Source organism: Acanthaster planci, linkage group LG03 (assembly GCF_054643075.1).
Source record: "Acanthaster planci isolate LZ-2023a linkage group LG03, COTS_SCS, whole genome shotgun sequence".
Taxonomy (NCBI): Eukaryota; Metazoa; Echinodermata; class Asteroidea; order Valvatida; family Acanthasteridae; genus Acanthaster; species Acanthaster planci.
In genome coordinates this window covers 9,516,760-9,539,915 of record NC_141779.1, presented here as the reverse complement: position 1 = coordinate 9,539,915, position 23,156 = coordinate 9,516,760, and the positions used below count along the sequence as shown (strand labels likewise).

Below are 23,156 nucleotides of genomic sequence, written 5' to 3'. Positions count from 1 at the left end.
CTTCCACGCTCCACCGTGAGCTACATGTACATGAATACTATGTACAGGCGGCCTACATGTAGGCCTGCATGAAACGTGGGGGCCTAAGCATGCTAAGTTTAACGTCAGGAACGTTAGTCATTAGGCAAATTACAAACGTACATTTATTTGAAAGATTTTACTGTAATGTCCTTTCCAAATCAGTGTAGAACAGCAAAATCTCCGACATCAGCTAGATAGTAATCCTTTCCAGTTGTGTTCAGAATTATAAAAATGCAATGGTACAACTACATGTATGCAACCTTCAATTCAGTTTAAAGACTTTCGTCAGGAAATTGTCTGATTGTTTTTCTGTGTTAGACTTAGAATTAGAGCTCATCTTAGCACTGTATGGTGACTCAAAGGGTTCATGGGTAGGCCTACATTCTGCCCAATTTGTCACCAGTTTTACTAAAATAAATCTGCGAATGGGAGATTGAGCCAGCCATTTATATAACTCTGAACACATTCTGTTCCTGACCAATTCTGGTGGGGGTATTAAACTAAAATCTTTCCCAGTTCTGTTAGTCCGAGTAACTAGGCCTAGTCGGCCTAGGACCCTACAAATTGCATTTTTAACATCAGACATGGACCATGTGGATGGGTGACTCCCAGCTACTCGGACTACCTGGTACGTTAGGTCCACAAAAGGCTAGAGTACTTATACTAGGCCTACATGTTGCAGGGAGTCTACCAGTTTGGCCAAATTGGCCAGCTGTCATGGCTGTAATGTAACAATGTCTGATTCAACCAGTGATAAGAGCATAATGTAACAGTTAATACCCGAGCTTCACCTGCGGGCATACTGCGTACACCTTTCAAATTCTTTTACTACCTTTTTGGTTGGGTGCACTCTGCAGGTATATGAGACTGCTTTGCGCATTGGGGCATTGGTCATTCTTTCGGTTTCTATATTTTTGTAGCCACTTTTACGTTTGGGTTTCTTTGCTTTTAGCCGTGCCCTCTCCTCCAGCCCCACACCTGCACTGGTCTTATTACTTGTGAGTGTTACCCGGTATTGTAATTTATCTACATTTGTTAATTTGCCTTTTGGATATCTTTGTAAATACTCATTTGCTTTGTGTGATTTCAATACTAAATTTGGAAGGCACCCCCGAAGTCTCTCTTGTTGCTGTGTGCCTTTTTTTATTATAAGTTACATGTAGTTTGTATTCCTTTTCCCACGGTATCTTTGCGGTATCTTCTTAGGTGGTATCTTTGTTTTGCTCTACGTTTCTAGAATTTGCTTTCTAGAAGCATAAAAGTAAAGGAGGTATTTGTAATGGGCACGAGTCAAGCTTTTGACTTATCCCAGGAACATTCATGACTTAACAACTTTTAAGGAAATAGGAAAAAAAATTTTCCCTGCCCACGAAGCACAAATACGGTGTGCAGTTTCTTCGATAAATTGTAATTCTTCTGGAATGTAACTTAATAAGTTAAACTCATATATGGTGAGATTGGTCATTCTATCCCATTCCATCACATGCGTGAGCCATAGTGTAACTGGGTTTTCCAAGCTGACAAATCAGTGTACATGTGCATGTACGTAATGCGTAGTCACAGCTGAACAGGGGTGGAGTGTTCCTTCCATAAACCAACAGTAGCAGTGCCTTCATCTTTGTAAAATTCATAGGTGCCATAATGCCGTTTGTATTGCTAAGCATTCGTACACATTTTTCTATTGGGTTAGAATGAAATACGGCAAAAAGGTTTGTGTTTTTTTGTTTTGTTTTGTTTTGGTTTAGTTTTTTTGGTAATACATATACCTCACTTTGCTCACTCGCGGATTTTGAATTGGCCTTAGCATAGACCCATACCCCCCTCCCAAAAAAACATGAGTAGTTCCAAGACCTGTTTCAGAGCATTACGTAAACCTTGGTCTATCACTCTTGAACCTGGTAATGGGAAAGAGGAATGAAGATTTATATGTACAAACTGTGCTTTTTAATCTCCGAATTTTTTCCAATTTCCTGATCATCAACCCACACTCAGATGCATAGTTGTAGTCTACATTTACAGGTACTCCCAATAATCAATCTTGCACTGTTTGGCCTTCTGCGGTAATCAAAAAATCCAAAAGGTTTTTAAAATTAGACCCAGGTAACTTTCCAATAAATTCTGGGGACATATTTCCTTGTTTCAATCTAGCTAGACTATTAGAAACACATTTTGTCATAAAATTAATAGAATTCCCAGTTTCCTAGAAAAAATAATGGCGGTAAATTTAATACAAATTTGGTCACGATTTCCTAGTTTCAGAGAAACATAGAATCAGTGAACTGAAAATTCCCTAAAAATTACACAAAGGATGGATTTCATATAAATTCAGTTTTTCCACGACCTTTATACCAGAACTATGGTGTGTACACCTCTAAAGCAGAAACTAATCTAAAAATAACTTCCCTCAAATAGCTAGACAAAGTCATGAATCTTTCAGGTTGGTGTTCAGTGAAAATGTGGAAATTTCCTACTCTTTACGTTTAGTAAGATTCTTCTAACTGTTGAAGGCCTTTTAGCTCACTGGTGGCTCTGGCAATTTTGAGCTTGGTTCGTTGGGTTGGGTCACATATTGTATTATAAAAAAATTGTATCCTTGACTCAAAAAATTTCCATTCAGGGCAGTGGGTGTATTTTGTTTGTGTTAAACGTCTGCTAGCACCAGCTTGTGTGCTGCTAAGGTTATCTCCTTGGAAAAAATACTGTATAGAAAGAGAATTTTAACATTAAACAACCAGTTGAAATCTCCTTCAGTTCAACATGCTGATACCTTTTAATCTAAAACAGGTGTTTTCTTGATTACTACAAATTGTCATCAAAGTACGTGTACATGTATGTCTGTTGAAAGCTGCTGAGCTGCAATGCTGCCTATGCAGAACCCTTATCAACTCTGTGTTTCTGTACATTTTCCAAACAGTGATGCCACCAGAATACTGGATTGTCAATTCGTATTGACCCTTCAAGTGTCAACTTTTGCATTGCTTGACTTTGCTCTCTGGTACACAAGTGCAGTGCACAAAAAGTTGAGGAAAACCTACAAAATGTACATTTACCGGGTACATTTGGCCTGAAATTTGGGGAGGTGACATACCAAGGACCTTATCTTTGAAAATTTAGTCAGCAAACGAGACAGTAAAATTGATGTCTTTGTGTTGTTTTGCCGGGCTTGTTTGAGCTTGTTTACGCACACTGGTACATCTATTGAAGGAACATGTGACATTGACTTTGCACTGCTGTACATGAAGTTAATGGCATTAATATCCTGATAACGAGTGATAGCATGACATGTTTACAGTGTAGCAAACAATGGAGATAACAGGTGAAGTTGGAGAGGTCACAGCTTCAACAGCCATTTAAAGCAGTTACCACTGTTGTGACTAAGGCCGTTTTCCAATACTCAACTTCGGCTCCGTCTTAGGCTTCAACTGGTTTTTGTACTAGCTGACTTTGAAGCTGTAAGCACAGTAATCAGTCTAATAGTGCCACAAAACATCAAACAAGATGCAAGAAAGCCAAAAATTTCAGTAATCCAACGTAATTTAAACCCTTCAGGCCTACAGTCAGGGATTGGTTTTGGAAAACGGCCCAAGTTCACGTTGAATTTCTTTGAGGCTGTTATCTACATGTATACTGGTAGTTCTGCTGCGTCCACGTGGATGTACCAGTACAAAATGTTGGCCAGCTTATCGTGAACCGTGGTTTGTACTAAGTTTGCTTTGCTTGTCAACGTGACTTGGGAAAAAAGAGCCAAGGACATATTAAGTGTGTATTACCAGCATGCCTTGGTACATGTACTTGATAGCCCCAAGGGTAGATGGGGAGATGTATGGAGGCAACAAGAGCTGTGCCTTCGCAAAAGGACCCATTTTTGGTTTTCAAATAATGAGAAAAAAGGAAAATGTTTCCATCGACTGGTATTTCATTGCTTTTCCTTCTAACATGTCTAAAGACATGAAAAAGCCCCAAAATGTAGTGTCATCCCGCAGAAAAGTCATAATGTTACCTGAAAAAATTTGGTTCTGGATCCGCCCTTCCAAGCTCAGTTGGTAGAGCACCCCCACGGTGTTCCGTTGGACCCATTATTGAGTCTTACATATTTCTGATATCCTTGTTGAGTTGAACATTGGTATTGCTTTCACTACTTGTTATAACACTGCAGAGTTCTACGCTTGGCTTCCTTTTGATCTTCATGTACATGTACACAGCCTATTGCTGGACTGTTCTCTTGAAAAGCAGAAGTTCCTAAATTTGTTGAACTTTTCTCCTTTTTTTTGTCTGCAGTTGAAGGCTGCTGTGGAGAAAGAAAGCACAGAAGATGTACTGGGATGAAACAGGCACCCAAGCTGGTAGGTGACAAGTAGGGGTACAGTACACTCTAGGGCTGTTTGAAACATGTAATTCGTCGTGTGCCCGGCAGAAGGGCGTAAGCGCTTAGGCCCTTTTGCCGGAAAGCATGATCACTGCAAAAACACTTCTCGCGGCAAAAGGACGAAAGTATGCAACTATTGTATTTTAATTAAATATGAAGATTTCTTGGCAAAATGTAAAAAAAAAAATGCCCAGGTCCTTTAATAAGTTGCTCAAAGGTTTCTTTTTGTACAGCCCAGGTTGATTTTGTAGTAAATTATATCCGGGAACATTTTTTCTGCTGTGATCATGCTTCCCGGCAAAAGGGCCTTAGTGCGCTTATGCCCTCCTGCCGGGCACCCGATGGTACATGAGAAGTACAGGTACCTCATGTACCACTCATTAGTAGAAATTAGAATAAAGTTAAGATACATGTGCATTACTGTTACCCTACGTGTGAAACAAAAGAACCTGCCTTTGAAAATATGACTTTATGTAGTGTGATACATTGTAGTTGTGTACTTTCATGGAGAATCCAACATGAACATCAGCTTTAAGAAAAAAATAAAAGTACTGTAGGGATCTCACACTTTAACTTCATGATGCTGATGTTGATTTTTGTATGTTTAAATATTCTGGTGATAGTAACCTTCAGTACCTCGGAAATCTGCCTTTGTAGTGCATCACGAGACATGGTCATTGTTGCCGTCCATATTGCTTCACGCTCTGTGCTGTTTCTTTAGTCTCTTCGTCAAGGTCCTGCGAGCCAGGGATGCTAGGTCCTTGCGAGCAAATACAATGGGCAGTGGTGTCTCGGTGCTTCGGTCACCCTGAAAGTCTTTGTTGATCCTCCGTCTCTTGGTTAGGATAAAGCAGGGAGGGGAGGGGTGGGGCCACAGTGGGGGAACAATGGACAGGTGCATTAGTCTTTGGGGAGCAAACACAGGCATATATCATTGATGTACATATAGTTGTTAAGCCCATGCCAAGAGCCCTTCTCTCCCCTTCCCCTCTTTCTCCCTCCCCCCTCCCCCCGATATTGCCTCCAGGGACATACACGTATTGCCTTGAGGATTATCTGTTACAGTCGATCAACATCCCCTTCATATTGTGTCGGTGCAGCCCAGGTCTCTTTTGAGACCCTGCACCGTTAGTGCAGATTCGGTATTCCTTGTACAATATGTACATGTGCATGGACGTGCTGTCCTACCGTCAGTTTGTTTATGAAACGTTCAGTAATCCCCGCGTCTAGGCCAGGCAAGCTCACCACTTTCCTGTTTTGGGGATGGGGCTATAGGAAGGATGGAGCTTGTCAGGGCTCGTTGAGCTGAGTGGGTAACATGGATTTCCACCTGGGGGGTCAGTGACCTCTCCTGCATACCGGTAGCAGCATACTCCTTCCCTTGAGGCTTGTGCATCACGGCACAACATTCATGTGAGGACCGTTGTCTTGTGAGTGCTTATTTAGTGCAAACAGTAGACCATGCCTATTGACTTCACTAGTTCCTCATCAACCAAAGCCTATACTAAAAGCGTGACGTGTTCCCTGTAGATGTGGGGAACGGAAGATGTCCATGCTGTGCAGGTAGTGAAGACTGTTGGCCTGTTTGAGATCTAAATCCAGATCAGTGATCTCAATCACTTAGGCAGGTTTTGGTGTCAGTGAATCAACAACAGATCAGTGACTGTGATCTAGATCCATGTGAAGCAAGCAGGCCCTCTACATGGCCTTCCCCAGATCCACACATGGTTTCCCTTTCCCTGAAGCATTGTACAGTTTTAGCGGAGTACATGTATATGTACCGGTACGTGGGTCAGGTTACTTATACATGTATCTGTCTCAAGTGCTAATTACGGTACATGTACATGCACAGCATAAAGTGAGTCCGCCTGCTTTTTTTTCTCCTAAACTACACAAAAGCAAAGGAATGCCCACACTACATGTACGGTACGTGTACACAAATCCCGTGTGTCCAAAAATGTGTTTGAATTAGTAACCATGGCAGTATTGTATGTTGCGCCGTTCTTGTTAATTTGCAAATTTCTTCAAAGGAACTTTGCTGCTGTGCTCTGCTTGACAAAGGCCCCCCAAAAAAGCAAAAAAATATGAACACCTACATGTACGTGTACAAGTACTGACACAATGTATGGTCAGTGATTTTCTTTTGATTTTTTTTTTTTAGTTATGAGTTGTGAAGAAAGTTCTTGTAAACGTTTTCTGACTGGTAGTAGTTTATTAAACATTGAATTGCAATTTAACCACTTCCTGCCGGGCAACCCGTTTTCGAGTACATAGGCTTTATATGCAGAGCCGGGGAGCCCAGAACTGGGACAAAAGAGTTGGGCCTTATAACAAAAGACTGTGCTCAGCACAAAAGACTGAGCTACTGGGCATTATCAACATTTTTTCGCTCTCTATAGTGGAGATAATCAAGCCTTGTTTTGAATCAGTATACCACGGTTGAGGCATTTAGAGCAAGCGGATTATCACCGGGGACAAAAGCTCTCCACCATCGCAGCAATGAGCCACACAGCACTGCTGCACGCTAATGTGGCCCCTATTGAAAAGAGGTCAGCAGTGCACTGTGCCAGTTTCGGGAACAAAAGAATATTACGTTACACTGCACAATCTGGGGTCTTTTTCCAAGGCTGCAGGCCTGGCTGAAATATTCAGGAGTCACTGAAATTTCCTGCTTTAGAGTAGTGCCCAAAGAGTCCTTCATTTTGGTATAAAGGGCCATTAAATGAAATGATGAATTTTTGAAGAATTTTGAAAATCTTGAAAAGGACCCGGCATCTTATTTTGCTAAAAAAAAATCGACCCGGCAGCAAGTGGTTAACAGTACTTGTTCACGACATGATTTTATTTTAAATGTTAGTTAGTTTTTTTGTAAAATCTGCATGTACATGTATGTTGCAAGGTGTAATCTTGAAATGTCCTGGTTCAATGTGCACACATTTCACTTTCCACTGATAACTCGATTGATTTTGTAAATTATGCAGTAATGCTGCATGTGCATCAACTGTGACTAGGCAGAGTTTACAGTGTGCTTGGAAGGGTACGATGCTTCTACTGAACAAGAGGATTTCAAAATTCAGATTCAGTCCAATTTGTACGAATAGCTTAACCCTAACCCCCCCTAGGGTGTATGCAAAATCATAATGAAATTGGAGGATTTGGGACCGTTAGGGTTAACCCTAACGGTCCTCAATCCTTCTCCTGTTGGAGGACTGAGGACTGTTAGGGTTAATGAAAATTATAAACATGTTCTTTGACAATGAAGTTTCCAAGTTTTAACCACTTGTATAGCAATCAATTAACCTGAGTTGCTAAAACAGGGGGTATGTTCCAACGATCCAACAGCAGAGAGCACTGGTAATGTCTGTTAACACGGCTAATGCTCATGACATAACTCCCAGCAATCCTTGTCACGGCATATTATTATTGCCAGATAACAGGACAGCCAACTCCTCCCCCTCCCCGTCCGAGGGATGTCTTAATTAGACAAGTCCCCAGAGTCTTCCTGATTACGTTTAATGAACGTCCAGCGATGGATTACTGTCACATGCCTGCCAGTTGGAGGACGACTTCTTTTACTGCACACCGAATTGCTCAATTGAATTACACGCTCCAGAATGCAAACTCACGACAGTCTTCCCAAGAAATATGACAGCTGTAGGAAGCAAAAATCATCTTATCAGTTATTTTGACAAAACTTGTTTCTCTCAAGGTATCATTTAGATTTTGACAACAACTTGGCATTGCTGTTTCATTAGGCAACAGACATTAGAGCCATACAAATGATGCACAAATAGAGCAGCCCATTCTTGGCAGTGTCATACATGTAGTTCGGACCTTTTAAGACCTCAGTTCTTCATATTAACTTTTTAAAGTTTTCAGAGACAGAATGAGTCAATCGATTTTAAGTAAACGTTCAACTTAATATTAACATTTACTTTTAAACCATAAATTTTTCACTAAGACCTTTCAAGACCACTTTGAAGTTCAGGTACTTTCCTAAAAATTGTGTGACTCTTATTAATCCCCTTTAATTTAACAAGCTTAGAAACTTTTTCACATTTGAAGTCAAAACACTGCCTTAAACGTGTACCAGTACGCGAGATCTTCACATCTGACGTAACTCAAATCTGGATGTATATTTTGTAAGAATTTTTGCCATGTCTGAAAAGCTGTCAAACCATCGGTGCTTCGCCAGTGGGTCCTGGACCAGTATTCCTGTACTTTGTTTGATATTTGAGGTGACGAAGAGTACACGTACGGGGGGGTATGTACATGTATACGTGTAGTGTATGCGCAGTAGATGCAGTTCCTAAACTCACTTTCGTATATTTTCACAGTCATGTGCATGTGTAGGTGAAATGTGCCTGGTGCTCTGTAGGGTTCATGTTGCCATGTTGTATCATAAATGCTTGCATGTGAGGGAACAGATACATGTACATCCAGCCCTGGAATTAAACGCAAACATTACATGTACCTTGCACGTACATGTACATGTACACGTACTGCACAGTGTGCTGGACACGTTCCCCTTGTCTGTCGTAATTACATGTACTTTGAAATACTTGTCTCCTTTTTAGATGGCAGGTTTTGCATGTACATGTATACCAGCATTTCCCTTTAATATCAAAAGAAAAAAACTCATCTTGCACCCCCAGAATGAGGTGCCTGGCCAGGATTGGTTGTTTTAGGGGAATGTTTTGCTTGACCTTTGATGCGTCTAACCCACAAGTCCAGTATCCCTCCAGTCTCTGTTTGCACATTAAAATATCATGTGAAGGGCTAATGATGGAAAGAATGGCCATGGTGAGTGATGGGGCAGGAGGAAAGAGTTTTCTTCTCGAAATAGTTTGGTTCCAAATAAATGAACAGTTCTACACGTACATGTACGGTATGTTGGTGACATCACACTTTGTTTAAAACGTGCACATTCATACAGAGCCAGGGGGCCTGTAGTCCACTTACCACCGGAGGAAAGGAAATAAATGTGTGGCGTCTGTAGGAGCCTTTTGTGTCTCAGGTGTATCTTTGATTGCTTGTTTGTGTGCTACCACCTGCGTGCATGTAAGATGTAAGTTCACAGTTAACGGAAGGGTGTTGCATTTGCTAATTACAAGTAGTGATCATTGAGTGTCCGGAATGAGTTAGGACAAAATCTTTGAGGTACACGTTCCAGTACATGCACATGCATGAAAGTTCCGCTGCTTGGACCGTGAGGAGTCGGCAATGATCGGACTGTCAGTCTAGTGTACCAGCAGTTGTACAAAACCAATCTGCCTGGCAAACATGTACCCCAGTACATATGTAATCACTGGTTTGTATTGGTAGTTTGGTTGGGGTGTTGGGTTGTTTGTTAGTTTTTTGGGTTGTTTGTTTGTTGGGGTGTTGGGGGGGGTTGTTTGATTGTTTGTTGGGGTGGTTTGTTTGTTTTTTTATTGGGGTGGTTTGTTTGTTTTGTTTTTTTGTTGTGTTTTTTTACAAGGAGTCAAAAACATTGAGCTGTTTTTGCTATGCCACGAGGGACAAGGTACCAGTACATGCTTCCTATTCTGTAATGGATATCTCTCATAGGACATCATCTTCGTAGGAAAATTACAATGTACAACTACATGTCCAACACTTGTGTGAACGCAGTGCGCAAATATTCCATACACTGGCGTGTATTGATCTTTATCAGTGTTGTAGTCAAGACCATCACAAGACCTTTCTCAAGACCAGACACAAGTAAGAGAGTGAACAATGACTAAGGGAATGCTTTTGTGGGAGTTACTTTGAATAGCTTGTGACTCGAATTCAGGCACATTGATCTTGTGATGGTCTTCTGGCATCTTGTGATGGTCTTCTGGCATCTTGTGATGGTCTCAACTACAACACTGACCCAAATGTCTCCGAAATACATTACCTTTTTCAGAACAGCGTCACAAAAATTGGAAGCCCAAAATGCCAACGCACATTGCAATCTGTAGGAAGTTATGTCATTTGAGAGGCTTGCATGTACATGTACATTGTACATTGTATCATTCTCCCATACAGTTGTAGATGTAGCACAGGTACATGTATAGCACATTCTACCAATTACAAAAGACTGATCATTTAGGACAGTCAGGGGACACATCCTTTGTTTCCTTTCCTTTGTTCTCCATGGTAAAGTTAATCATGGACTGTGGTGCAGTTTGCCTTTGCGTTGAAATTTTGCATCGACTTTGGGTGGAGGTGCCAGCAGGGAAGAGTTTGATGCATCAGATCCCAGAGAATGAGAAGGTTTAACCACATGTATGGATCAATCACTTGCAGTTGTTTAACTTCATTGCAGTCTGGTGCTGATTATTTGTTACTACCACCAGTGCCAGATGTCTACTTCATGATCACCATCTTCCAAAGCCAGACCCGCGAATCCCTCAGCTTGCATGTAACCGTGATCCTAACTGAAACACACTCCTCATCCATGACCCCTCTGCAACCTCCCGCCGTTTACCGTTAGCTGTAGCCATATCTGAATCCTTGACTGTGGTTCCATCTTTTATTTGGGGCTAGTCCAGGTTCTGGCCGTGTTTTATTGTGTGTCCCCCGCCCACGTGTACACTTGCATCATGTGTAGCCCATCTCAAGACTCCAACAAATGTGAGGTCCAGAACAAGTGCTCTTGTGAACGCTGAACGTCAAGGGTTAATTACCGGTAGCTGAACATGGATAATATGCTTGCCACCACTGTGAGCACATGTCAGTGTGTGGAAGTGCTCTCGTACGCGCGATACACCCGTGGTGGCGATGCTACACGTGTGTGAACCACACGGCAGCGTGTGAGTGGAATAAAGCTTTCTCAACATTTTTTGGGGTACTTGAGCAAATGGACTAGACTGTGTTCAGGATCTGGATTCTCTATGTATGTGAATGCCTTCTATCAGTGGATACAGGCATGTCCCCTATTGGTGCATGGTTGCCACATGCAGGCCAATCAGGAACACAGCTCGTAAACAGTCCAGGTCGTGGACTGAGTTTTTAGGCTTCGAACATAACTTCCTTTGTCAAAGTGCAAATTAAAGGAACACGGTGCCCTCGCAGTAATGGTGTCTCCTTGTCTTTAGGAATTAACCCCCCTCCCAGTACATGTATATATGTATAAATAGAAAACTACATGTACCAAAATACCGGTACTGTGCAATATTAAAACCAGTGGCAATCTTTCAGTACTTCAAATCGGCTGGGCTGCAGATACCACTACTGTGTCCATCAGAATACCACAGTTGTGGGGCTGGTTGGTGGCAGTTTTGCAGGAACTCTTTCTTTGATGTAGGATACCGTTGTAAAGCTGAAAAGCAAATCTTGTCACTGTTCCCTTAACATGCGCACGTTCAGGTGTGCCCAGGGGCACTCGATCAAAATTTATCAGCAGTGTCCAATGCTCACAATCTTCACCTTCACGCATCCACCCCAGTCGGTCCAAATTGAGTATTTTCTTTGGGGTAAATGAATCTGACAAGTAAATGTAGGCTCGGGGATGACAAATTGAGTGGTCACCGCTTAGGACAGTTTCGAATGCTTGAATGCTCCCAAAGAGTTCAGTGGGTAAAAGTGAATGATTTACCGGTAAGTCAAAGGGCTCAGGAATTGAAGGGAGCTAGCAAGGGAAATCCTCGTTTGGCTTTTGTTTTTTCTTTCTTTCATGGTTCAAAGGATTAATGGAATCGGCTCATTTAAGATGGATTTCCTCCTGTAAATTAGATTTAGTTGTCTGCACAATGGAAACTTTCTTTGATCTGTGTGATTCATGCAATCCCGTCAGACTCAGATCTGTCAAAATCTGGCCCTTTTCAAAGAATTCCCTCTTGTCGTGGGGGCTTGCAGATATGACTCATGGATAATTTGCGTCAGAAAAAAAAACCCAACAAACTTGGCAAAAAACACGGTTGACGTGGCTGATGACAGATGTCTGTATTCAGTATTAACAGAGATGAACCGTACGTTGCGTTACTCACGCCCTAACACCCGCTCGCCCTAACACCCTCTCGCAAAGCCTGCAGTGGAACATCTGTTTAATTGTTTTATCATAACCCACAGATGTACTAGTCGTACTTTTGACCTGAATAGTGTCATTTTCAATTTTCAAATTAAAGCTTCTTTTCATGATAGGCAAATAACACCTACAGTACACGTAGGTATTGTAAGTTGTTTTGTTTGCAGAAATTTAGTGGATTGTGAAATGAGATTCAATATTGCTAACATTGAAGAAAGTGGTCAAAAAGGTTTGTTAATTTTTCAAATATTCACAAACTTCGTAATGTTTGTCAGCATTTTCAAAATATTCCCTTATGGTAAACAAAAATTTAGAGATACATGTAAGTATTAATGTGTGTGTACATGTACATGTAAGTAGCCCCAATACAGTGTACATTATATAATGGAGCACGTACACATATATGTTACTGAGCATTTGAGTACATAGGTGCTTAATTTTTTTTCAAGGCAAAGATCAGCCAATTTTGAAGCCTTTTGGTCATACATGTACGTGTATGTTTGGATCAAAGAGCAGCTAAGGAAAAGCCTCATTTTAGAATCTTGTTTGTAGATGGTCACGTTTATTAATATTTGGAAAAAATAAAGTTATCAGGAATGCTTGTCAGGAATGCCAGTTTTCCTCAGATAAGATGATTTCCTTGTTTTTACGTTCCATGCGATCCTTTTAAAAATTGAAAAAAACTGTGCGAAGTCTGGTACGGCTGGGAAGTTGGTGCCCAAATGTTTGCCTGAGATACGAATGAAGCAAGCTAACAGGATGGAACTAGCGGTAAATCCTCCCTGGTCTTCATCATGTTCTTCATCTGCTTGCTGCTATTCCTCCATGTCCAAGTCTCCAATGTCCAACAAATTATCTCATCGAAGAAAATTCGTCAAGTGACGAGAGCCTAATTTGTAACATTGGCCGAGTCTTTGAACCCCCCTCTCCCTCCGTCCCCGTCTCTCTTCCCCTCTTTTCCTCGGAACGAGAGACGGGGAGACCCAGGGGATCGGCCTGACGCCTCGCACGGCTGATGTTATCTGGCCCTTCCATGCATCACCGCTGACTGACTTGTATGATTGGAGGGGATTAGGGCTAATTCCTTTCTCACTGTTGTTTCAGGAAACATGCCTAATGGCCAAGGGGGGAACTGATGGAGGGTAGCATGTGACCCCCTGACCGAGGATTGGCTGATGATAACTTCTTTTTTTTTTAACAAATGAGACCCTGGAATGGTAATACAGCCATGAAGATAGAAATTAGGTGTATAAATACATTGGGGAGACGGGAGCTTACTCATTTGGGCTTTGGGAGTAAAGAGAGTTTTTCATACTTTTCTTATTTTTGGATGTACTGGTGCTGAAGGAGTGTAGAACGAAGTACATGTAACTGCTCTTTTGAAGTAAGTATGTGTATTATGTAGTACCGGTACAGTGTGGTTTTATTTCTTTCCATTTCTGTGGTCTTGCATACATTGAATGCCAGTATTGTATGTGTTAGTGTACACTTAGAACATAGACTCTAATTTGAATAGTGAGGACTTGGATGTATGCTGTACAGTCGTCTTCCATGTGCAGATGCACTGTATTGTAGGAAATCTGTGTAAGTGGTTGTCATGATGTTGCTTACTCAGTAGGATTGTACATTTTACACGTACAGTACAATGCACTTTGTACATGTACAGTGTGCATGTACGTGAAGATGCACTGGCTCCAGTGTACAGGAACATGTACTTGCAGGTTTTGTCTTGTTTTACTTCATAGAGGATTGATCATGTTTTACTCATGAATACATTGTGCAGTACGTGCAGTTGCTGCTTTGCTTTAGTAGGATTTCAATTTTCCTCATCCAGCCAAGTCTACAAAAAGGCAGTGTTTGATTTCAATGGGTACATGATCGTTCAGCCCAACCGCTATTGCTGTACAGTGTATATTGTACACGTATGTAGGAAAAGGTGCCATTTGATTTCTGAGCAGTGGAATATTTTGATGGGACCAGAAAGATTTCAAGCTACTGGTACCAGTGTTGTATACAAGTATTTGCCAAGAGTAAAGGCTAAGTTAAGTACGTCGTCAATTCTCTTTGTTTGCCTTGTAAAAATGGCAGTGTTCCAAATACGTACGCATTCATAAGTGAATAGTTTTCATATCTTAATCCTTTCAATCTTCCTGTATTTTTCATTGTCTGTTTTTTTTCCTTTTCCATTAGCCTTGTGATAGTGTCTTTCAATGAGAAACGACAACATGCCAGTTCCAGCCAACAACATGAATTCCAATGATCCTGGTAAGTTAAATGAAGTCTAGTTGCACTGTTAAGACATATAGAAATATTTCACCGTTCTGACAAAGTTACAAACATACTGTATGTGTGAGAGATTGGTGTACTTGTAGCGGAATATGTAACCTGCACAGCTGAAGTGTATACAGTTTTTTAACAAACCACCCATTATGAATAACAAGTTGATACGCAATGATGTAAAAGTATTGAAAAATTCTGAATCATGAGTGGAGCTCCTCATCAACTCATAATAATAAGCACTTCTATTTGAATGATTTATTCTACGTGTACACGTACTTGGCAGGGAAATGTCAGATGCCGTTCTGTTGTTCAGAATCTTTGTAACGGTAGTTATATTCATGATCGAAATGAACTTGGAAGAAAAAGCAGGAGATATCTAGAGCCACTTCATATTGCTTATGACATTTGCCAAACAAGAAATAATTGTTTAAAAAAAAAAAGACCTAAGAGAAAAATTGTCATTAGAATACTGTATGTTGCCTTGATTGGTTTTGGTGCAGCTGATATGTACTTCCTTTAAGAAACTCAAAACCATTCGTCTTGGTCTTTGAGCACTGTATTCAATGAAAAGACATCTTTTTAGTAAAGGCATAAAATATATCCGTATAAAACTTAAGTTTATACATTTAAATGGGTGGAAAGGCTCGCGGTAGCACCATGCAAAGGAGTACATCTCTTTTGAGTATGTGTGGTTCTGAAAAGATCCTGGAGTATACTCAACGTTTCGGACTACGTGCTCAGTCCGTCGTCAGGAGACTGAATATACTCCCGGTTCTTTTCAGAACCACACATACTCATAAGAGATATATTCCTTCACATGGTGCTACCGCAAGCCTTTCCACCTATTGCTGTCTTTCACCATTAATAGCCTGAAATTCCATCTACATTTTAAATGGATAAAAATTGAAGATCTCATTAAAACTAAAAGTTCGAATTTGTTTTGGGGGAAATTCAAGAATTTGGATTGAAAATTTAAACAGTTTTTTTAAAGTTTTAATGTGCAAATCTGTTCCTTTAGTTTCTCTTTCCTCACAACAGTCTCTGAAAAATGAGTGGTGCAGAATTTATAAATGTTTTTTGTGTCATGTTCTTATGGAAAATGTCAGTTAAAAACAGTTTTTTGGGTTTTGTGCAAATTAGACCCATTGAAGATGCCGATACAGTTTCTTTGGCAAGGTACATGTATATGTACCAGTACGTATACATACCGGTATATTTTTTGGGGTCATTTTCTGCTTTTGACTCGTATTCTGATTTTGCCCAGGAATCTGGGTTTCGAACCTTTTCTTTGACGGTTCTACTTAAGGTAATATCCGCCAGTGACATTTCTCTGGTTAGAGTACATGGAGTTGTAATTGGGTGTGGGTCACCTCTGGATTAAGCCAGATCCACCCGGATCAAGGGATGACAGAAACACAACGTAGGTTACGCTGTAAGATACCAAGACAGGTGCCAAGTCAGAGCTATGAATGAATGAATGACAGCTATGAAAGGAAGTGGGGTACCAGATATATCCTGGCTGTCCGGTTCCATTTGTTTTGGTTTTATTCTGGGAGACAAGTGGCCAAGTTAGGGTCTGTAGCTTCTGATCATGGGGTCGGGGGGGGGGAGGTTTCGAATCCTGTTAGTTGGTTACATGTTATAACCTTGGGCAAGTCACTCTCCACCCAGGAATGAACGGGTTCACCGACCTCTAAGATGGCACCCAATGTTCATGTTTGTGTCAGTGAAACAGGGTTTACAGTGATTTCATTTGTCTGTTGGTTCCTTTTAGCACTGCTTAGATTATTGGGTTCCCTGACGGAACTAGGAGACGGGTTCTGCGGGCGGCAAGATGACCTCATGTTCCTGCAGAATGTGCTGGCCAGTCCAGAATTTCACGCTCTATTCAACGTAAGTCAACGTACAGGAATCAGGGGTCTCCCCAGGATTTTTCAAAAGTGGGGGGGGGGGATTTCTATCTGTCCTCTGACAAATTGCAGAGCCATGGCCTGGGGTTCAGGGCCAGCTTAAGAACCCCTTAAACTTTTTAACTTTTGATGCCATCTTGTGCATTTTAGGGCATTTCCTGTGCTTTTCACTAGTGATTTCCCATGGAGAAATGACACAATTTATAAACATGTTCGTAGTACAGAATTGAGGGAAAAACATTTTAAAGGGCACCTCTAACGAAAACGTGTTTTCTCTGATTTTATCTGTTCAAATAAATATTGAAGCATCCTAATCAAGGGAAGTGTCATTTGTCTTCAGAGCTCAACTATAACAAGCTAAAAAGGTCTGTTTCTGTTCATGCCAAGATGCGAATTCTGAACGCAGATTGCATCATTCACAGAAAACAGAGAAAATGAGGGGAACCCTCGTTCTGTGTTGGTAATGGATAAATCCCGGTGCATGCCAGCAACGCATGTAGCCATTGTTTGGCATGCACAAGGGTTTATCGTTTATCGGGCATTTTTTTAAGTATCAGCAATGATTGGGAAAAGAATTGCGTGTATCAGGCCAACACGCAAGTTTGTACATTTGGAGAACCCTGGAAATGGAGTCAGAAAACAAAAATATTTGGGGGGGGAGATGGATCCAAGAACCTCAGGCATGCACTTTTCCTCGGATCAGCTGATTTCCTTGTTTTTCACTCATACTCGTACCATTGAAAATTGGAAAACGCTGTACAAAGTCAGGTGAAGATTGGAATTTCCTCATTTTTTGTCCAAGTTGCATGCCTGAAGGAGCCAGATGCATGACTAGAAAGGCATTACAGAGTTTGTATCACGCTTACACTTATCCCTTGCTTTATACCCACTCAATACTGTTAGGTAAGTTTCAAACAGTCGAATGTTAACAACTGGACCCAATTTATTTGCATTACAGTATATGACATTTACATGGAAGAACTCTCGCAAAAGTTTCAACGCTGAAGATTTGTCATATTTGTTCATGTTTAAGAATTCCATTAGATTTATACACAATATATGTATATGTCAATTCCATTAAAAATATAAATGCACAAAATCCAGTGTACATGTTTCACGCCATACACTAAAAACCTTTTTAAGTGCCCAATTAACTATTTAGGGTGAAATTACGGCAAGTATTATGGCTGTGGTCCACCATAATCCACCAAGAAGGTAAAATGTCATGGTGTTTAATACAATAGAGATGGGAAAAGATTGCATTACCATCACAGGAACCGGGGGTTATTGGCAGGCTAAGAAATATTACAAATTGGTTGGATAATACTGCCGTGATTTGGCTATTTTTTTTTTTAAGGGAGTGAATTTGAACAGGAAGGGGTAACTAGTAGAGGGTGTACGGGTGGTCTGAGAGAAAAACTGCTTTGTCACTGACGCACCTTGGCCAACTCCAGCTCATTTCCAGTTAATTCCCAAGCTGACCCGGGCGTGCTAAAAGACAGTACGCAGAATTAGTCAGGTGTGCTGCCTCACCATACTACAAGTGCGGCTCAGGAAGTGTTTTTTTTAAAATGGCTCTGCGTAGGAAGTGCAGAGTTCGCTTCGTGGCTTAGGCTGCAATTTTGGGAGAAAAACCTTGAAAGTTGTTAGTATGAGCAGACTCTTTCTGATGGGTCACAAGTGTTTCTGGTTTGAATAACCGTCTGAGGTATTACACTGTAGGTCATTGAAAATAAGAGACAAAAACAAAAAACCTGCTTGCGCAGACAGAATAGGGTGGTAATGCCACCATATAGAGTGCTTTCACGATGCGCATGGTGTGCATGAGTAGACACTTTGTACTTTCATTGTCACTGATTTTTCATGCACAAAGAAATGCCCTCCAAGATGGCTTACTTTGCAAACACTCCATTGAACACTTGAAGAAGATCATAAAGACAACTTTTGAGAAAAAAGGTTCTTCTGAACTTGGGGGAATTGTGTAAATGACCGGAGGGCCCTGTTCACTTTAAAAAAATCAGAACACTATATACAAAAGAAATAACTTTTACAAGAAGAACTTAATAAATGACAAAAATTGTCAAGAATTGGAGAGTGACGTACATTTCGCACGTAAGGTTTTCTTTATACTAAAGATGGCTGCATACCTTTTTTTTTCAGGCACACAATGCAGTGAAAATCTATGGGGAAAACCAGTGCAACCCTGTGACGTTAAACTCCACAGCTGCCATGACTGCTGTAAGTACATGTACATGTAAAGCCTGGTTTCCGTATCGAAAACGCAGAGAGCAACACAATCAAGACGCAAACTGCAATGCGGGCATACCTGTACTGGTACATGAAGGGAACAATGCCAAACAGAGGTATCACCAACAACTTAGACAAAAGCAAACCAGCCTGTGAATGATCCGCAAAGTTGAGTTGAGCCAGGTTCAACTTTGCCGCCTGTCTGCGTCGAGTAGCCACAGTCTCCCAATACAAACATGCATGCTGGTATGGCCGGCCTACAATTACGTCCCTCTTACTTAGTTCCACGAATTTGTGCCCATTTTCTCCTTAACCCTAACCCTCCTCAATCCTTCACCTGTGGGAGGATTGAGGAGGGTTAGGGTTAATGCTTAAATATAACACCCTTATGATCAGCTAAATGGCTGACCATCAATGAAATGCCTGAAACTGGAGTACAGGTTTGGCATCGTGAGGCGATGCAGTCAATCTAAAAGGGTATTTCCGCAAAAAGTGATGGAGTTTCAGATGCCACTTTGTTTCAATTTTTGGTGGAATTACTTCATGCACTGTCTCTCCGTCTGTGTCTGTGTCTTCATGTCTTGCGGACCGTCTGTGTTACAAACCAATGTGTTACATATGGAAACCAGGCGTAACTGGCATTCACTTGTACAACATTCAGTGCTTGTTGAATTTACCAATATTCTTTCTCAGTAATTGTAATTTATTTGCTTTTCACGTACACGTACAGTTCAGAGAAAATAATTGACCTTCAAATTGCTTGGGTCTGTGTGTTCATTTTCATCAGGTGATGAATGATCAGGTGATCATGTATGTTCCAATTATCCACCCGCACTTGTGTTCATTGGCTAATGATAGTCACCTTTTTAGTTCCTACTCGGTTTGTCCTACATGCAGTGGGTCTGTTATTTTAACCTTGCTTGTATTCATGCATAGAGATACATGTATTTCACAAGTAGTCATGCAGGGGAAACCATTTTTCCCCAGCTCCAATTCATTTTTTTCCCCTTCTTCAAGATAAAATATGGCCCATCCTAATAAAATGAATTTCAAGTCATCAGAGCCACTTAAGAGTTAAAGGTCTTCAAAAATCTTCTGCGGTGTAAATCGAAAGGAACTCTCAACATTTTTCGCCCACATAAAATTTTCTTCAGGATACCAAAATGAGTGATACATTATTACTCATGCATAACTGGACTCCTTGTCTTAAAGACAAGGAGTCCGGTTTGTTTCAATGCAAACTAAAAACTTCTAAAGAGATGGCCTGAAGACCCTTTTGTGTGATCTGTTCAAAATTTGTCATGTACATGCGTGTAAGCTGTAAACCAGCATTTGACAGTCAATGTGGGATTGTGGAGAACATAAGCATTTACGATTGTGACCAAGAATGTCTGAAGAAATCAGTAATTGTTGATCATTGATCAGCAATCATCAATTTCTGTCATTGTTTCCTATTAGCTGTGCAATGACATGCTGAACTTTGCCATGATCCCCGAGGTGCGAGAGCTGTGTTTCTTGCTGACGAAACCCCACATGAGGGCGCTGTTTGACTCCCACGACAAGCTGGCCAACGGGGAGTACATCCCCCAGCTGCCGGGGGTCCCAGGCCCACCAGACACAGAGTACCAGGAGGACAGCTCGGTGAAGGTCGTACGATTGGTCAAGGGCAACGAACCACTGGTAGGTGGCAGTAACCGCTCGAGGGCAGTATCATTTCGCAACACACTCACTTCAGCCATAGTGTTATTTTCAACTTTAGATAAAGGACTGAATACCATGTTCCATTTCTCATGACCCAGTGTGACCTCACAAATACCGATACTTGCGAGTAATTTGTGCAAGATTTGTACACCGTTTTCTCTGAGACAGTCACATTATTTTTGCAACACTCCGAGGCCCCACCATTGATTGATAGTTGCTTCAAATACTGGCTGTTCAACTTAAACACAGATTGGAAATTTGATGATTTTACCCTTGATCCCGTGCTGTCTGCATGCTGATATGACAATTTACCGGTACTTTGAGGGAAACTGTAGCAGAAAAATTGTTCCAGGTATGCACATCCTCACTCGTGATGTGGTAAAAAACTTGTTCGGGGGGAACATCAAGCAGACAACTGCAGAGTTGTTGAAAAGCTCATCATACATGTAAATCTCATTGCAGTCCAACCACAAGTACATCTACATGTACATTAGGTTGTGCAGGAGATGTCAAAACTGTGCTTGATATGGTGCATTCAATACATACATGTACAGTATGCACATTGTGTATTAATTTATTTGGTAACTTCTCTGGCAAATGTGCATGTAGATGTTGGTAGCATTGTATGGATTTATGGCCAAAGCTACATGTACATGTACATGCACAGCATGTGACGACGAGGCTTCAGTAGGTGCAAGGTCACTTTAAGTCCATCAAGCAGTTTCGTCCAGCCAACAGCAGTGCTTAGCAGATGTGGCTTGCCCGGTGAGCCCTAAACACTGGATTCACCAGCATACAGACATACAAATACTTGCATTACATGAATAAACATACACGTAGGCCAACATGTACTGTATTTTGCTACCATTGAAGCTAACACAACTGAGGGTTGATGCAGGGAATGAACTATGGTATTTGTCTTTATAAGGAAATGATACCGGTACGTTTGCCTACTTGCATTGTATAAAAAAAAGTGCAGCCACTGAAAAATGATAAAAGGAATTCCAAAGGACTACAGATTTATAGGGGCATAATATCCTATTCAGACTCAGCAGATTTTCTATGCATCACAAGTTTTCATTCTCTGCCTGTCTTTGAGAATGGCCCCTCACACCCATAGCAGAGCCCTCACTGTGTGTCTGGCAGACTTCAAGTGCAAAGAAAATTTGAATTGTCATGTGTCAGAATTGCTTTGCGATCTCGCACCACATTCCGGGTTACCATTGTGTTTAACATCAGATGTTCATCAGTTTGCCTTCCACTCAGGAAGCAGTGAGTTCCCTGCACAGCCTTCCCACGGGAGCCAATTTGAGAGAACTCTTCCTGAACACTGGTGGTGTGTGTGTGAACAAGCCAGCTCACGTTTGTCCAATTTGTGCTGGGTTCCACTGCCAGTTAACAGCAGACGCATTCGGCATGTAGAGTGCCACGAAGCACTTGTCACAAAGAGAAAACTAACTCTAATATACTCTATACTTGACTCCCTCTGAATTGTCTTGCAGTTAATCACCGGTCTCTTTATGGTGGACGTACGGTACAGTACCACAAGTGCATGTGGAAGTGCCCTGAATGAGAATGTCCCTTATTAACCAAAAAGTTCAAACTCAATGCATGTTGGTTAGAAATTAAAGAAAAAAGCAAATGCTACCAAGTCCTTGTCGCCTAGTATGAGATGCATAATGTTTACCAGTGTCTATTACATGGATGTACATGCACAGGAAATTCTTTTTCTCTGAAATGCACTTTTGGTAAAAGCTGGATTTGTTCTGCCAATGATCAGTGTATTGTGAATCACTTGTATTTAACATGTATGTGAGTTCAGCCAGTGTTTGGATGAAAGTACATGTACCAGAACGTACAGTGCTAGGTGACCCAAACACAGTAAATAAATACATGTACAGTGTACATGTACCTGTGCATTTTGGACCTTGTATGATATATGTGAGTAGTTACATAAAGTCAGGAGCAGCTTTTAATGCCAGAACATTAGTCCTAACCCCACCCAGATCCTCCAAAATCACTCAGAGATTTTTCAGGATCATGTAGGATTGATGAAGGCAGAGCCCGGCTACCATGGGACCTGGTGCCTGGTGGAAATTCAAGTACAGAGAATGTGGCTTTGGGTTAATATGTTTTCCTGTATATTGGTTGATATTGAAATCTTGAATCAAGACAGGCTGCTGGTAAAATTGCTTAGTTTAATAGGGTTTCATGAAGTAGCTCCACGACAATTAGCCGTGACAGGAAACAGGCCTATTATCACAGATGCCTGCACAGCATTGATTGCTGTGCACATTCGAGTGATGGATGGAGCGAGAGAAAGCCCCCTTCATGTTCTCGCAGCCTGGGGTGAGTCGCGCCCCCGTCCTCTTTTATGTGAACTGGCATGTGCAGATTGGCAGTCGGCTGTGATGGAGCCGAACCACTTGGGGGCATTTCCTGAGTCGTTCCCCGGGGCCAAGTGACCCCTGCTCCAATTCTGTCAACCGCTCAATTGTCAGCCTACATGGGCACGGAGAAATTGTGCAAGCTTGGATTCATATCAGTGCATACGTAGATGTATGACTGAGAGGTAGATTATCTGAGGTCAAATTTTGTAAGATGTCTAGCACAGTAATTG

The 23,156-nt window shown here is 41.3% G+C and overlaps 1 protein-coding gene across 7 annotated transcripts in view; it reads left to right on the top strand.

Annotated features, from left to right (window-relative positions):
- The window catches only part of LOC110983605 (MAGUK p55 subfamily member 7-like), a 53,551-nt gene that overhangs the window by 5,809 nt on the left and 24,586 nt on the right, over positions 1-23,156 (top strand). For 4 of the 7 annotated variants that reach the window (XM_022242984.2, XM_022243005.2, XM_022242974.2 and 1 more), the window contains exons 2-6: positions 4,300-4,364; positions 14,589-14,663; positions 16,453-16,571; positions 18,749-18,826; positions 20,294-20,515. In XM_022242984.2, the coding sequence (XP_022098676.2) occupies positions 14,609-14,663; positions 16,453-16,571; positions 18,749-18,826; positions 20,294-20,515 (474 nt within the window). In that variant the 5' untranslated portion in view covers positions 4,300-4,364; positions 14,589-14,608. Of the gene's footprint in view, positions 1-3,695; positions 3,717-4,299; positions 4,365-9,060; positions 9,456-13,763; positions 13,783-14,588; positions 14,664-16,452; positions 16,572-18,748; positions 18,827-20,293; positions 20,516-23,156 lie in introns of those variants that run through there. The other 3 variants (XM_087134950.1, XM_087134951.1, XM_022243013.2) reach the window with 3 other exon arrangements.